This window comes from Bos grunniens, chromosome 14 (assembly GCF_055505025.1).
Source record: "Bos grunniens cultivar Pamir isolate PY7600 chromosome 14, Bosgru_T2T1.0, whole genome shotgun sequence".
NCBI classification, from domain to species: Eukaryota; Metazoa; Chordata; class Mammalia; order Artiodactyla; family Bovidae; genus Bos; species Bos grunniens.
The window spans coordinates 8,503,827-8,520,960 of record NC_141178.1 but is presented as its reverse complement, the minus strand read 5'-3'; the positions used below and the strand labels follow the sequence as shown (position 1 = coordinate 8,520,960).

Sequence of the window (17,134 nt, the reverse complement as noted above, 5' to 3'; positions counted from 1 at the left end):
CTTTTCCTTTCGTATTCATTCATTCATCTTTCAACAAGTATTTTTTGAACAGTTGTTATATGCCTTTAATTATTCTGAAAACTTGGAATAAAGAGGTGAACAGGTTAGAGCAAATCCCTCTCATTATGGTATTTTAGCAAGGAGAGCGTTGTCCTTAATCTTACTGTTAACAAACAGTTACTCTGGTTCATTAGGTTCAATTTATGTGTTTCTTTTGGGCTTGCCTCATAGCTCAGTTGGTAAAGAGTCTGCCTGCAATGCTGGAGACCCAGGTTCGATTCCTGGGTTGGGAAGATCCCTTGGAGAAGGAAATGGCAACCCACTGCAGTATTCTTGCCTGGAGAATCCCATGGACAGAGGAGCCTGGAGGGCTACAGTCCACGGGGTCGCAAGATAGCGACACAATTTAGCGACTGAGCCACCACCACCAAGTGTTTCTTGTAGTGATTATATACCCAGTTTTAATGACTGTTTTTTGTAAACTGTTCAAGCTAAAATGAATTTTAGGGTATGTATGTAAAAGGAATGCGAGTGAGCTTTTAAGGTGTTCATATAATGTGAGTGATAGAAGTAACTTAAATACCTGAATTTGGAATTAGTAATAAACATTTATTAAATACATCCTATGTCAGGAGGATATAACAGTGATAATTTAGTTTTGATACTTAGTAAATGTCAACTTAAATTTTTTTTGTTGTTTTCTTAATTCCATTAACTTGTTTATATCTATTATATACCAAACATTGCTCAGAGATTGGAGATGTAGAAATGAGCAAGACTCAGTTCCTGTTCTCAAGGAGGTTCCAAGTCTAATGAGAGCAAGTAACAAGTATGGTATAACGTGATGATAATAATAACAGCAGGCACTTGCATGGAGAAGGAAATGGCAATCCACTCCGGTACTCTTGCCTGGAGAATCCTGTGGACGGAGGAGCCTGGTGGACTGCTGTCCATAGGGTTGCACAGAGTTGGACATGACTGAAGCAACTGACTGTGCGTGCGTGCATTGGAGAAGGAAATGGCAACCCACTCCAGTGTTCTTGCCTGGAGAATCCCAGGGACGGAGGAGCCTGGTGGGCTGCCATCTATGGAGTCGCACAGAGTCGGACATGACTGAATTGACTTAGCAGCAGCAGCACTTGCATAGTCCTTACTATGTTCTAAGATTTATCTAAGTGCTATCCATCTATCAATTCATTTTGCCCTTAAAACATGTGAGGAAAATACTGTAGTTATCCTCATTTCATAAATGAGGAAACTAAGGCACAGGGAGTTTAAGTAATACAGGTCACACAGCTAGCATTAAAAAGTTAAAAAGAATGTGTTAACAGTCAATAGACTGATGTAAAGGGTGGTAGGGGAGCCAGAATAAAGGGCAGCTAATTTGGTGTGGGAGGTTTAAGAAAAGTATTCCAGAAGAATGGCACTTGAGTTAAATTTCTATCCTGGTATATAAAATGATGAAATGATCATTATGGTTTTCTGGAGTAGCCAAAAAATGTCTGTCTAAAACTGTTTATGTCTTCAAATAGTATATTCCTTCTGAAAATTAAATTCATCTTGATTTTGATTTGTGTAGATATGGTAGATATACTTTTCGTGGGGGGAGAAATTTTAATTTTTTGGTCTCCTGACTAAAGCATAATTTGAATTAGAATTTAAGTTGAGTTTATTTTTATTTAAGTTGATAATCGTTTAACAGGAAAGATTTGAGGTAATTTTAGCATGATTTGGTTCAGATAAGCTCATCACAGATGCCTATTGGAGAAAATATTTGGAAAGTATTGGAGAAAATAATTGGAAAGTATTTGGAGAAAACTGAGTGCTGTAGTTAATTCCCTCAATGTGGCACACTCCTAGCAATGTTCCGTGACCAAATGTCCTTCTTGGGTCTAGCAATTGTGATTCTTTCTGTCACTTCTGTGATTTACAGGATTGAAGACAACAACTCCAGGTCCAAGCCTTTCCCAAGCCTTACCAGCCAATGAAAATTTAATGCCAAATGCCTCAGTGAATACTACAACATATGTAGCTGACACAGAATCAGAACAAACAGATACATGGTAAAGCTTCATTGATAATGAACTATTGTTATTATTCTATCAATAAATTAATAGTATATTTAAGAAGTAAAGTCAATGCCTTATCAAGTTGTTTCTTGGGAGATGAAGTATTTGGAGTGTGGGATGCCAGGAAAAATAATATTTGGGGACAGAGTTTAGCAAACCTTATAAAGTACTGGAAAATAATATTTTTGGCTCTATGGGGTATTGACCTCTGTCACAGCTACTCAGCTCTGCCGCTGTAGAATTAAAGCAACCATAAACACATGTAAATGAGTGAGTGTGGCTATACTCCAATAAACTTAATTTACAGAAACAAGTGGTCAGCCATGTTTGTCCTACAAGTTATAGTTTGTCAACTCCTGAAATAGATACTTTTGTTTTTTTTTATTCCTTGAAAATGTACATAGAAGACTACAAAGAATTACAGTTTCATTTGTGACTGGTGTTTTATGGTTCTGTACCTAAAGAGGGTTTTTTTTAATTGTTTATTTTTTTGGAAAGCAGGGGTAGCTCATAAGTATCCCATGGCATTTTTTTGCTTAAGACACTATTTTAAATCCATAATGAATTATTCATATTGAAAGATACTTATGGTAGCACTGTATTATACCATAACTAAATTTTCACTGTACCTATGGTTTGTATTGAAACTGTGTTTAACTTTTAAAAGAGAAACTATTACTTTTTAAAAAGTCAGTTGAATGACAACTCTGGGTTTTTTGTAAAATATGAATGGCAAAAAAACACACATAAGAATAGCAAAGATAATATATATTTAACCATACATTGTAGACCTGTGTGTTTATATGTGGGTTTAAAATATTTTTCGGTTAATCTAGAGTTCTATTCTAGAGACTGCCTTTTGGTTGGAATGTCACCATTTCAGTTCACTGAAAGTGATTGAGATACCACATTATATTTACTAATGGAATTACTGCTTGTTCTTTTTCTGAATTTCTAGTTTTTAATCACTTTTTTTTACATGCAAGTAATTTAAAAATTTTAAACAAACCAAGAAACACTTAGGAATATGATGGTTTAATTTATAATAAGATACAGGGTTATTATTTCATGTGTGTTTAGCAGTTTTTTTATAGAGCAAGCCTGACAGTATGTGCTGTAGGGGATGGAGAGAAAAGGATATCATCTATCTTCAAGGAGCTTTGATGTCAAAGGAGCTGCTTTCTTGAACAATATATTATAAAATATATTCAATAAACAGTTACTTCGAGACAACTATATTCTAAAGCTGTATTATATTAGTGCTACTTAAAGGACTTTGTTTCTGGATAAAAATTGCTGTAAATTTGATTGTTTACCATACATTCTTTTCTTTTGCTGCAGTATGGATTTGAGTGAAAGACCAAAAGAAATAAAAATATTTGGAATGGAACCAAAATGTCGAATACTTTCACAAGAAACGTCCACTGTGAAGAAACCCCACAAAATAAGCTCTAATAATAATATAGTGTCAAATACTCTGGTTAGGATGAAAATCCCAAACTATCAGCTTTCACCGACTAAAGTCCCACATGTAAATAAAAGTAGAGGTTGGCCTTCTCAGCATCAGCAAACCAACTCCATCAGAGACTATTTTCAGCCGCTTACCTCTCCCAAAAAAAGGTATAATTTTTAATAATAGTGCTTTGTGCTTCTAAAAATATTCATACTTGTTTTATGATTGTAGAATTGTACTAAGTTCATATTCTGTGTAAGTATGCTTCTGTAGAAAGCTGTGGCCCTTTGAGCTTATTCCCTCTCAGAAATGTCCACATTGCCTTCTTACCTAAGTTCATTTCTGCTGCTGTTGTTCAGCTGCTCAGTGGTGTCCGACTCTTTGCAACCCCACGGACTGCAGCACGCCAGGCTTCCCTGTCCTTTACCATCTCCTGGAGTTTGCTCAAACTCATGTCCATTGAGTCAGCGATGCCATCCAACCGTCTCATCCTCTGTCATCCCCTTCTCCTCCTGCCTTCAGTCTTTCCCAGCATAATGGTCTTTACTAATGACTTGGCTCTTTGCATCAGGTAGCCAAAGTATTAGAGCTTCAGCTTCAGCATCAGTCCTTCTAATGAATATTCAGGATTGATTTCCTTTATAACTGACTGGTTGATCTCCTTGCAGTCCAAGGGATTCTCAAGAGTCACTTAAGTTCATTGGATAGATTTTCTCTCAGTTTTTTCCTTCTGTTTCATTTGCTGAAAAGCTTTCCATACCTGAGTTTTTTGACCTACCTGTTTCCATTGGTTAGGTCTCGTTTCCTCTAGGACCATGCTCTATCACTTATTCTTAATTGCTAGCACCTTTAGTATCTTCTAGGTCCTTTTCTTCTGTATTCTTCTGATGCAAAACTAAAAAAGACTCTATCTCATTTTTAGTTTTTAAAACCTTCCCTTGACTTGATTTCTTCCTGAGCTACTGCTCTTTATCTTTTAAATTCACTGTTAAACTTATAAGAGGACATTATTGTTCCCATTTCTGTATGAAATATTTCTTAACTAACAGTATTTCATCATGACCTGACATCCTTGAAAGTAATCACTGACACACTTCACACCTCTAGTGGCCTTTTGGTAACACTCAGCTCTTCAACCTTTGTTCTCCTTGTGATTTCTTCTTGATTTTTTGTGATAGTGTCCCAGTTTTTCTTTTTTCTTTTTTTTGCCTCTCTGACTTTGCTCCCATTGAGGACTTCTTTTCTTCCTACTATGTATATTTCATTTCAGGTTATAAATGGTCAGTATATTTGGTCCTGACTTAGTAGTATATCACTCCTACTTTTCCACAGAAATCTGCTCTTTTCCCTAATCATCGGTGTAAAACTTTTTCACCCCTGTCATTGCACTGGTATGGAATTTTGTTAGCAGTTTACTGTGTCAACATCTTTGACCCTTTCTGCTCTGCCTCCCCAAAACAGTGCTGATTCTTATTTTAATTGTCTTATATCTCTCTTTCCATCTGTTTGTGTTGCTATCTTTCTAACTCAAACTCTGATTATTAGAATTACTATAGAAACCTCTTGGTTGGTTTATCCAGACCTCGACATTAGTTTAGATTCGTTAAGGTATCACTCTTAACTATTCCAGTTCGACATGCAGGTTATAAACTGCAGAGCAGAGACCCAGTTTGTGTGTCCTCTGTGGCCTCAGTACCATTTAAATGAGCTAAGTATTCAGCACTTACTGAGTGAATGATACAGTATTATATAGAACGTACATTGTCATATATTCACATATATAGTCTTAGACTACATTCTGGATTTAGCCACTTCAACTTGAATCTGGCTCTCATGAACTGAACAGGTTTTAGTCCCAGGGTAATTTTTCCTTGCTCACAAGTTCCCTACATTACAAAGTAAGCTGTTTTTTTTCTGACAAGTTTTTTGTATTTTATATTCTTCTACCTTTTCCTCACACTGATTCATCAACTATTGCAACTTTTAAAAAAGAAGATAAATATCTCTCTATTATTTAAGCTATGGGATTCATCAGTCCTATCAAAACAGTCAAGTGTATATGAATTATGTACTATTTTCAGATATCTACTTTTTTTATATCTGGTGAGATTGTTAATCATTAAAACTAGGAATATTGTCAATTAAATGAAGAAGGGGGTGAATATTGCCAAACTAAAAAATTACTTAGCTGTGTTCATTTTCTGTTTTTCTTTTCTTCTCTCCTTTTTTGAACCCAAGGGAAAGGGATGAAGAAAATCAAGAAATGTCTTTATCCAAATCAGCAAGAATGGAAACGTCTTGTTCTCTTTTAGAACAAACACAACCAACTACATCCTTGATAAGGAAAAATAAGGATGAGCACCTATCTCAGAATGTGCTTGTGGAAGAAAACCCAGATAATTCATATGCAGATACCAATGTAAAACCCACTGTGAAAAATTATGCCAATAAGTCTCTTTTTACAGAAAATCTAAAATCAAAAAAAAGAAAAGAAATTGATGATTTAGCCATAGAAGATGAAGTATTGGAACAGTTATTCAAGGATACAGAACTAGAGTTAGAAAGCGAAGTGAAAGTTCAAAAACAAGAGGAAGATATCAATGTTAGAAAAAGGCTACGATTGGATAAAGAAACAAATGTCACTTTTAATGATGAAACAATACCAGAAAGTAACAAAATATCTGTAAGTAACATTATTTATTGAGAAGTATTGCAAATAGGAACTTAGAATGTTAAAAAGTACTTTAGATATTTGTATTGACAGTATGAGCAGAACTTCTGTTCATTTGGGGGAAAAAATTAGAATCTTCTACACCCCATATTAAGTATAAGAGTTTGTTGGTTGATAAAGTAAATGTTAAAAATATAATGATTCTTTGACTGTTTATAATAGATGACAACAACTAAAATTGTTATTCATGATTGTTTTAATAGATTTCCAGGCTGTACTGTTTTATTACATCAGACATTTGGCCATGATGTTAAGTATAGGAGGTGCTTTAATAGAGTAAACAGGCACTGAAAGATGAAGAAAGTTAGCAAAACAAAGTATCTACTTAAATAAATTTTTAAGATAGAGCATGTATAACATCATTAGAGATTTTTAATTTTCATTTTTATCTTTAATGTTCTATCCTCTTTTCATGAATATTGGTAATTTGTTTTACTAACTTTGTTCTAAGACAACAAAGATTATTTTTTAGATTGTTTCCTATTTTATGCATTATTAAGCAGCCTACTATTTGTAGGTTAGTTACCGCATTAGGTGAGAGCACAGATGCACCAATGTGATAAGCGTTTGTTGAGAATCTGAAGATTCCCGGGTAGTGCAGTGGTAAAGAATCTGCCTGCCAAATTCAGGAGGTGCGGATTCAATCCCTGGGTCGGGAACATCCTCTAGAGTAGGAAATGACAACCTACTCCAGTATTTTTGCCTGGAAAGTCCCATGGACAGAGGAGCCTGGTGGGCTACAGTTCATGGGGTTATAGAGTCAGACACAGTTGAGTGAGGATGAGAACCTAGTGTGTATCAAGCACGATATAAATCTGTAACTGTTATTGAAGAATCAGAATATATGTCCTGTTTAGCCTATACCCTGGAGAAGGGAATGGCCACCCATTCCAGTATTCTGGCCTGGAGAATTCCGTGGACTGTATAGTACATGGGGTCACAAAGAGTTGGACACAACTGAGCGACTTTTACTTCACTTAGCCTATACGCTGGTATCTTCATATGAAGGAAAAAGTCCTCATTGTTCATTACTTCTTATGAGTGAATACTTAATGCCCTCTTTGGACCAGTGCATCAGAATCACCTGGTGAGCTTTTAAAAATAGGGATTCCCAGACCAAAGGCCCGGAGATCCTGATTCAGCATGTCCAGTTTTCTTTCCAGAAAAAATTCCTGCATTGTGTTAAGAATTCCTTTGCTGTCTTTAAAAATTCTAAGATCAGTGGCTTAAATAAGATAGGATTTTTTTTTTTTTTCCTGTAGAAGATGTCCAGAGGTACGTAACCAAAGCTGCTTGGTAGTTGCTGGTATTGATTTCCTAGGTGTATGTCTTTCTGCTCCATGAGATGGCACCTCTGGCCATCAGGTCAGCTTGCCTGGGAGGAGGAAGAAGGTGGAAAGGAAACAGGGTAAAGGGCTTTCCGCTTGAGTCCATTCTAAGGAGCTTTCTCAGAAGCCCCACTTGATGACTTTGGTTGTTGGCCAGGATTTAGTTATGTTCTTTGCCAACCCCAGCCCTAACCCTCAATCTCCAAGAGGGTCTGGGAAATGCTTTAAACTTAGTACATCACTTAGGACAACACTGTCCCTTAATTAATATAAAAGTTATATTAATAAGGGAGAAAGAGAATGGATACTGAGATATCTGTCAGCAAGATTGAGAACTTCAGAGACAGACAAGTCTATTATCAAAGTTTTAAGATTAGTTGTCACATTACAGAAAAGATTAATTGAACCAAGAGGTTTATATATCCTATAAGTCACTTCTGTAGCAATTTCCATTGTAGTGGAGAATTAGATAAGTTGATTTAATATGGCATTTGATGAAATCCAAGGGATGATGTCCTAAATTTAATAAATTTATATCCATTTATAAAGATGTTTATTAGATGTATTTATTCTACTTTCACTCTGAGTTTTCATTGTCACTTCAGCTCCAGACTATACAAGAATCTGTGTTCAGGCTAGTACTTAATACTATAGTCTTTAGAAAGTCAGGCCCTATTTATGTTACTTTGGCCACGCCTTTGGGAATGCCTTGTGGGATCCTATCCTCCTATGTTTCTAATTTTTCCTGATTTTTTTCCTAGTCTTCTTGTCCTTTTACATAGTTTATATCTTTTCTAATGGGCTTTTTTTTTTCTTTTTCTTAAATTCTTTTGCAGATGGGTCCACCACTTGGCAGTATCACAGCTCTGTCTGACAAAGCTGTAGTTTTAGTCCCAGAATACTTTGGTCAATCCTGTCTGCAAATTAATTCCTATGACCTGCTTTGACCACACATTCTCTCAGGGCTCATGTCACCCAAGGAACTGGGCATTAGGGCCCAGAGTGGGAGAGATAAGAAGTGAGCATCATATACCCTCCAGTGATATGAGAAACACTTTTAAAGTTTTTTAAACAGTTTTTTGTGGACCTGGAAAGACATTTCATTTAATGCCAAGGTTTATATGCTGTATAATGATACCAGGGAATGTAATTACTTTATTTTGCTCTATGATTCTGCAGCATAATTTCCTTTGTCCTTTTTTTTTTTTTCAAGGATTCATGATATTCTGAATAAAAACAAGGTACAACATAAATACATCGTAGCATACTTTTGGAGAGTGAGTAGCAACTTGATTGTGACATGCTTCTGGAAATACTAAAGTTAAATCACTATGTTTATACTTTTTTAGTAAGAACTTTGTTAACAAAAGTATTTTTGCTTTCAATATAAGATAATTGTTTAAAACTTTTTTGAAAAAGGAAATCCAGGCGAGAATACTGGAATGGGTTGCCATTTTTTCCTCCAGGGCATCTTCCCAGCCCAGGAGTTGAACCTGCGGCTCCTGCCACGTCTCCTGCATTGCAGGCAGGTTCTTCACCACCAAGCCACCAGGGAAGCTCAAGACGGCAAAATTATGATACTTCTCTCTGGCATTGGCTTCCTTAGCTGTGTATCAGAAGGACGTTTTCTAAAATACATTGATATTAGAATGATCATTTTTCTGTTTGGGGATTAAATATGGATTCTAGCATGTCTGTAAGATTTCCTATAAGCTAAAATAGAAAGCTATCGGCTAGATACCCCTGTTAGGAGCTTATCCTTATGTGAATGACAGCTGTGCCAGAGTCTTGGCTTTACTTTCAATTCCCCAGTCTTCATAAAATGCCGACATGACTCCACATCCTTGTTAACTTTCCTCCTAACAGCACCCACTGTCTACAGAAGTCTCTTCTTCACCTCTTTTCTACCCTTCTATTTTGAATTAAGGTTTCCTCTTCTCTTAAATAACTATGTGCTTAGTCACTCAATCGTGTCTGACTCTTTGGGACACCATGGTCTGTAGCCCACAAGGCTCCTCTGTCCATGGGGATTCTCCAGGCAAGAATACTGGAGCGGATTGCCATGCCCTCCTCCTCCAGGGGACCTTCCCAACCCGGGGATCAAACCTAGGTCTCCCACATTGCAGGCAGATTCTTTACTGTCTGAGCCACCAGGGAAGCCTGTAGCATCTGTGAAAGCCCGGCAGTTACACCTGTCGTTTACTGGATACCGTCATATTGGCTACAGCAATGTACACTGACAGATTTGGAGACTGGCGTAGGAGTTACGTAACTTGCCAAGCTGACTTATCTAGGTTTTGACAACTGGGACGGAAATCCTTGGTTCACCCTATTTTAGCTGTTGCCTTTGTCAGCTTTCTCAGAATGTCATTCATTCCAGACACTGGGTGTGCTAACATGAAAGGCAGTCTGAGAGGATAAGTTTGATAGAACTTTAGAATGTAGAATCTCTAGGACGTGGTGATTAACTTAATAAGAGAAATGAGGAGAGAGGGAAAAGTATTGGAAAATTCCCAAGCTTACAGTCCAAGGCTCTGGGTATGGTTTTATAGTGTGATTCTATGAGATAGGAAATAAAAACTTGCTCAAGGGGATGAGCAAGTTTGAGGGAGTAAGACAGAATGGGGAAAAAAAGGTAGGGGGTTAAAATGTGATTGTGACAACAATTTATAGTGGGTGATGTATGTGAAAATACTCAATTAAAGGGTATGTGGTAGCCTTGGCATAGACATTTTTAATCTTACTACTGATAAATAACATTAATTTCTTTAGTCTCTAAGCAAGCTCAGAGTACATTTTGCTTTTTCTTTCCAACTTATTATTAACATTTTTCTGCATTTTTATTACTGAATCATTGAAAATTTGATGTAAAATGATATGCCCCCCTATTGTATCCAAAGGGATTGTAGTTTTTATTGAAAGTATTAGAAAGCTATCTGTGTAATGTACTTTTATCTAGTACATGAGCTGGATATATGAATATGAAGGATAGTATGATTTTATGCAAAGCAGTCTCCATTTTTTTAATAGATAAATACCTTGAACAATTAAAATAACTCTTCCTGGATTAAGGATATTTAACATTCAGTTCTAAATAAATTTAGATAGACATCCTTAAAAATTTGTTTTTATTTTTGACTATAAAAGTAATAACACAATCATTTAGAAATATGAAAAATAAAAATATAACAATTTGTTGATAATCCTATCTTCTGTAGATAGCCACAGTTAATATTTTGGCATTTTCTTTTTTAAATCTTGTTTTTCAAATTGGACTCAAATGTTAATGCAATTTTATAGCCATTGTAATTCCTTTATATTATGATCATTTCTCATATTATACTCTTTACATAACTTGTATGAACTTAGATTGCTTCCAGTTCTTTACTCTTATAACTCATCCTACAGTCTTTTTCTAAATATATTTCTATTCTCATCTCATAGTTTCTCTAGGAAAGATACTTTAAAGTCATAGATCAAGAACATGAATAATCTCTAAGGTTTTCAGAAAGGTTCCATCTTATAACTCTTATGAACAATATTTTTTATTTCTTTAGCAAGAAAATGAAATTAAGAAGAAGTGTGAGCTCAAGAAAGAATCACTCTGGTCAACTAAAGAACTATCTGTGAGGAATTTTTTAATTTTATAAAGATTTAACTTATATTGACTGTCATTTCATTGATTTTTTTTATGAGTCTTCATTCTTAGGATTAAAACTGATTCTGTTTCTATAATTTTGGTCTATTTCATAATTATACTTCCTCTGGAAATGGACAGATCATATTATAAACATGGTATAGCAAAAAGAATGTGGAGAAAGCCTGAGTGTAATTCTCTGCCCTCTACTCCATAGATATGAGACTTTTAATAGGTCATTTTCACATGTACGAACTTCAAGTCTTTTGTTTATAAAAACACTTGATATTTCTACAATAGCGTTTATATAAAATAGAATAATGGATATGAAATATTTGTAAACTCTAGAACAAACTACAAAAATATTAGGCTATTGTTATTTTATTAGAGTTCCTGATTACATTCTGTCACTGTCACATGAACCTTTTCTTTTGATTTTTCTGTTTTTTTCATCTCTCCCTTACTGTCTTTATCTTAGTCCTGTTAGCAGCTTGCAAATGGATATATAGTAAAGCAGTTTAAAAAACTAAGATGATCAGCCTTGGGCAGCTGTAAGAACGTGGATATGTAGGTACTTAGTTAATAGTTAATGACATAAAGAATCTCTTTCAGCAACAGAAAGGAATCTTCACACTGATTAAATAACTGTTAATCTGGAATTTAAAAAGTGGCTTTCAGTTAGTGAGGTGGTGTGCCCAGAATTAGTGGTTGAGTTTTTTGAGGTGTCCAAACTAATAAAAAACATACATTATTGAAAATCAAGAAAACTTAAGTATAGTATAGATAACGTGTAGAATGGATTATATAATAATTTCAGTGTATGGTTTTAAGGAAAAGAAGCAAACTGTTTCTTGCCAAGAAAATATATACAAGAAGATAAATTGTTTATTGGGATGATTTTTATTAGAAGATGCTATTAAATTTCAAATACTTTATGGCTTTTTAGTCTTTTGTCATACATGAGTATGTTATAAATGTTTCTGAGGTTAGAGTCAGAAATACTACTTGAGTAATTTTCTGGTTTTGAAATAGATTTGATTTCAAGTACAAAGTTCAGATGTCAGAAATAAACCTTTTTTTTTAATTTTACTGTTTTTTCAGATATTTGAACTTTTTTATAGAGGTTCTTTAAGTGACAAGTAATTTTCCTTTTCCTTCTTATTTTATCCATCTTAACACTGTTTAAGAACAATTGTGAACTTCAGGATGGTGATGAGATGCTTCCAAAGAAAGTGTTACTGACTGAATTTCGATCACTGGTGGTTTGTAACTCCACCTCCAGAAATGCATCCAATGTGAATAATGATTATGGTGAACTAAAGAATTTCAAGAAATTCAAAAAGGTATGTATTCCTTTAAAATGCAACAAGAGTGCAGTGTTTGAAATGTTTTTAGAAATATACTAAATAGTAATAAAAGCGGTTTATATTGAAAGCTGATGCTATTTCTTCTGCTTAAAACAGTTAAAAGTTACTCTAGTAAGTACATACCCTGACACCTAATATATAAAACTTTATTAAGGTTGAATTCTTTAAAGGATGCTGTTTACCCATTTTTTTTTCCTACCTTACACAGCAGGCTTTTGGCTAGGGTCCTCCTAGTTCTTTTTCTTTCTTTCTTGTTTTGGTCATCTTTTGGTTGCTCAGTGCAGCTTACAGGATCTTAGTATCCAACTAGGGATCAAACCTGTGTCCTCAGCAATGAAAGCATGGAGTGCTGAAAAACTATTTCTCATCCTATCTGTATTCTTTTTGTTTCTATTCTAGGGTGTTTGTTTCTTGCTCCATACTACTATTGACCTGCTAGGTTTTGCTTATGCATTTGATCAGAATACAGTAATTTTTTCAAGAGTGATTTCTGTGAAAGATGGCTTTTCTCTCAAACATGATCTATCTGATTTTTGCTGTGACTACAGGGTGCTGTAGCTTTTTCCTCTCGAATGTGAGCTACTATTAACAGTAGTTTTCTGTCTATGACTTTAGAGCCATTTAGAGTATTAAAATATGATTAAAGTGTTCTGAACGCCATTTAACAGGAAGAATCTCTTCTACTTAGAGTGGACAATGGGAAATATCTCCTGCTTATTTTCCAGCCCACATGAGTAGCACAGGGGTATTCGCATTCAATATCGTATTATACAATCTCATTAAATTAAAATGCAAAGACATACTAAATTTTTTAATTAATGAAGTTAACCACATAAAAAGCAATATAATATTCACTGCTGGCACAGGAGTGGTGAAGTATAAAGTAGTACAAACTTCTGGAAAATAGTTTGGAAAAATTTAAAACCCTTAAAAATACTAATATCCTTGGCCAAGGAAATTTTTTGAGACTAAAAGAAATTAAATTTTTATACTAAAAGAAGTTTAACAGGATTGCCTCTAATGAAAGGATTTGTCTGAATTTTTCTGTATATACTCAAATCAATGAAATGACTCAGTTTCCTCCCTCTTTCACTCATTTTCATTTATGGGATATAAATATGTTTAGTACTTACATGTGATTTACAGTCTTTTTGTTTTTAAGTTTTTTTTTTTTTTAATATGATTGTCTTAATTTTTTAGTGCATTTAACAAGGTTTACTGTTTTACAGGTCACATTTCCTGGAGCAGGAAAACTTCCACACATCATTGGAGGATCAGATCTAATAGCTCATCATGCTCGAAAGAATACAGAATTAGAAGAGTGGTTGAGGCAGGAAATGGAGGTTAGTAGGAACCAGACCCAGTAACTTGTTTGATTGTTTGATCCCTGGTGATTTCCTTAAAGCAAATTCTTCTGAAAAACCAAACTTAAGATAAGTGACCTAAGGTTATTCATTCAGAAAAATTCCTGAGTTACAGTTAAGATTAATTTGCAGCTTTCCATAACAGTTCTTTAAGGGACTTCTAAATTTACTGATCGTATGTGCAACTAATTTGCTACCTACGTCTCAGGAACCCAAACCTCAGTTATAAAATTGCTCTTTTGGGAAAATATGAACAGCTATACAGCTCTCCATGTTAGGATGTGGTTTCCAAAAACTCACTGTTTTACAGATAATCAGCTGCATGTGTTTATAAACTCTAATGAGAACTCAGAGGAGAGAATACAAAAATATGCTTCCTTTACTTTCTGGGTGTTGTGAGTCCCTAGTGTATATTCTATAACAGGACTGTCCACCTGATCCATAATTCTTTCAACCCCTTTTTTTAAACTGAAGAATTGAACAAAAATTCATTAAACCGAGGAGCCTTTTAGTATAGAAGTACTACATGGCAGTTAAGAATTCAGAAACCCGTGACCACTGAGTTGAGAGAGAATCAGAGTCCACATCCAAAGTCAGAAAGTCGTCTTCTCGGCTCTTCGTATTGCCTGATTACTCACCGTTCCTGGAAACTAAAGGTGGCTCCACTGATGGTATTGGCAGGCTGTTTGGTAACTGGGGAGCAGGGGCAGTATCACTTTCTTGAGCTCTGATGTGACATAAGTCCCTGTTTCTCCTCAATGTGTCTTACCTCCTTTCTAGATATTTCACTGCTTTGTTTCTTTGGATTTTACTTTGGATAATTTCTTCAGATTGTCTTCCAGTTTAGTACTTCTCTCGTCAGATCTGTCTGGTTGGTATTTCGGTCATCCATTGAGTTTTCATTCATCATACTGTGTGGTTTCATTTCTGAAAGTGCATTTCATTTATTTCTAAATCTTGTTCCCTGCTGATATTTTAAAGCTTCTGTTTTATATTAAGTACCTAAAGTGTTGATATGTTTAATCTAGTTCTCTCTCAGGGTGCCTTGTTTCCAAATACGTATTTGTCATCTTTGAATGTGAACTGCTCATTTTCTTTGGGAACTTGATCTGTTGGGAATCCTTAAGTCTAATTTCAGATTTATTTCCTCCAGAAATATGAGACTCCTTTAATCTCTGCTTGTAATGTTTTTGGACCATTCAGCTAGTTAGTACATATTTGGACCTGAAGCTTGAGTGAAGGCTCACCTGTCATTATAAACTTAGTGAGATTTTAAAAAATTTCTTTCTTTCAGTTTGTATCAGGGTCAAGACAAGCAAGTTTATTTGTGGTGTTTTTTTTGTGTTGTAGAGTTTGTTCCCGTTTTACCCTTTAATGGTGGAGTCCTTTATTCCTTGTCTTGGGTTTTCTTTCATAATGCTCATTTCCCACACAGATATCAAAGGAGAGCCTGGGTTTTTGTGGTTTGCATATCCCCACAGGGCAGGACAAAAGCTAGCTTTGGTACTTGACAACATCTCAGGACTTATATTTTGCTTTATTATGGGTTAAATGTAGTATTCAGAAATTTGTCTTTAAACATGCTTTTTTTAAAATCAAAAAATTGTTAGGTCACTCAAAAAATAGGGTTGTCAGGATTATTAACTGTCAGAAAATGGAAGAATGGATATACCATCCTTTAGTTCTTTATTTTTTGAAAGAATAATTTGCTTTCTTATTTTATAGATGTGCATTCCAAAGAATTATAATAGTAAACAAAAGAATGAAGAACTTAAAATCCCAGTTATCCATTTAAACGTCAAATGCATAATGTTCTAGACATCTCTTTATTGAGGAGGGGAAGAGGGAGACAGATTGATCGAAAGAAGTAAAAGTGAAAACACTGCTGAACTTGTATGACTGTTTCTTCTTTCTAGGTATTTCCTGAGACCCCTAAAGAAAAACACTGTCAGGTTAGAATCAGTTTTTGCTTCAAAGTGCATATTGCTTTTAGATAATTGTTTGTTGACTCCTTGCTGTGAAGAGTGCGGAAATTATTTGTACTTCCGCACCCCCACCTCATACCAGGGCCCTTTCCCGTCTTTTTAGGTGACTTGCATGTCTACCATATTCCTTCGCAGGTCTGAAAGTCAGTAACACTCAGAGTATATCTCAGTATTGATCATTCTTCCTTCTTGTTTCCTGCGATACAGTATGCGATTTTGATTTGTAGATGCAGTTCTTTTTTATTTCAAGGAACTTTTGCATTACCTCCTTAAAGACATTTTTATATTTGCTGGGATCACTACATTTAAGACATTACTCTATTAAATTACTTTATTAAATTCATTGTGGTTTTCTTTAAGCTCTTTAACTATATCAGAAATTCAAATTTCAGTTGTATATGTTCTATTCCTCACCAGCTATGTTATGTGATCTTGACTTCATTATACCTAATTAGAAATAATTAAAATCCTAATTACCCATTTAAACATTATTATTATTATTCCTCTGTCTCCTCCTATGCATAATGGGAACAATAATAGTACCTCCATTTCACAGGCTTTTTGTGAGAATTACATAAGATACTACTTAATACAACATTTACAATAGTGGAAACTGTGTTAGCTATTTCTCATTTCTTAATTCTGAAATGGTATCGTTACAGTTTCAGTTGTTTACTTAGCATTCATTCCCATTTCATTTCATTGTTTTTTTCTTATCATTTAACTTTTTTGTTCTTATTTTATTGCTTTCATGTTCTTGTTAATTTTATGTGTCTTATTCATGGGTTATTGTTTCTTACAGACCAGGTTCTTTAACTGTCTTTGGCATGTTCTGTTCTAGTCTCTCTCTTTTTCCCATCTAGATGTGGAGTGGCTTTGCTGTTTTCTTTAATTTTGCCGCTATTTAAAGTAAAATACCTGTCCAGATACTGTTTGCTGTGTGACACGGCGTGTGATGTCTTATGCAGGGATTACATTCTAAAACCAGTTTGGGGCTTCCCTGGTGGCTCAGTGGTAAAGAATTCTCCTGCCAGTGCAGGAGACATGGGTTCGATCCCTAATGTGGGAAGATCCCACATGCTGCCAAGCAGCTAAGCCCGTGAGCCACAAGTACTGAGCCCGTGCTCTGGAGCCTTGGAGCCGCAACTCCTGAGCCCACACCCCCTAGAGCCCGTGCTCCACAACGGGAGAAGCCGCCTC

The 17,134-nt window shown here is 35.2% G+C and overlaps 1 protein-coding gene across 12 annotated transcripts in view; it reads left to right on the top strand.

Moving 5' to 3' along the window:
• NBN (nibrin) overlaps nt 1-17,134 on the top strand; it is a 55,569-nt gene that overhangs the window by 31,511 nt on the left and 6,924 nt on the right. For 9 of the 12 annotated variants that reach the window (XM_086335869.1, XM_086335866.1, XM_086335861.1 and 6 more), the window contains 6 exons: nt 1,934-2,063; nt 3,411-3,689; nt 5,761-6,205; nt 11,139-11,207; nt 12,406-12,561; nt 13,815-13,928. In XM_086335869.1, coding sequence (XP_086191995.1) covers nt 1,934-2,063; nt 3,411-3,689; nt 5,761-6,205; nt 11,139-11,207; nt 12,406-12,561; nt 13,815-13,928 — 1,193 coding nt within the window. The remainder of the gene's footprint in view (nt 1-1,933; nt 2,064-3,410; nt 3,690-5,760; nt 6,206-11,138; nt 11,208-12,405; nt 12,562-13,814; nt 13,929-17,134) is intronic. The other 3 variants (XM_086335871.1, XM_086335862.1, XM_086335865.1) reach the window with 1 other exon arrangement.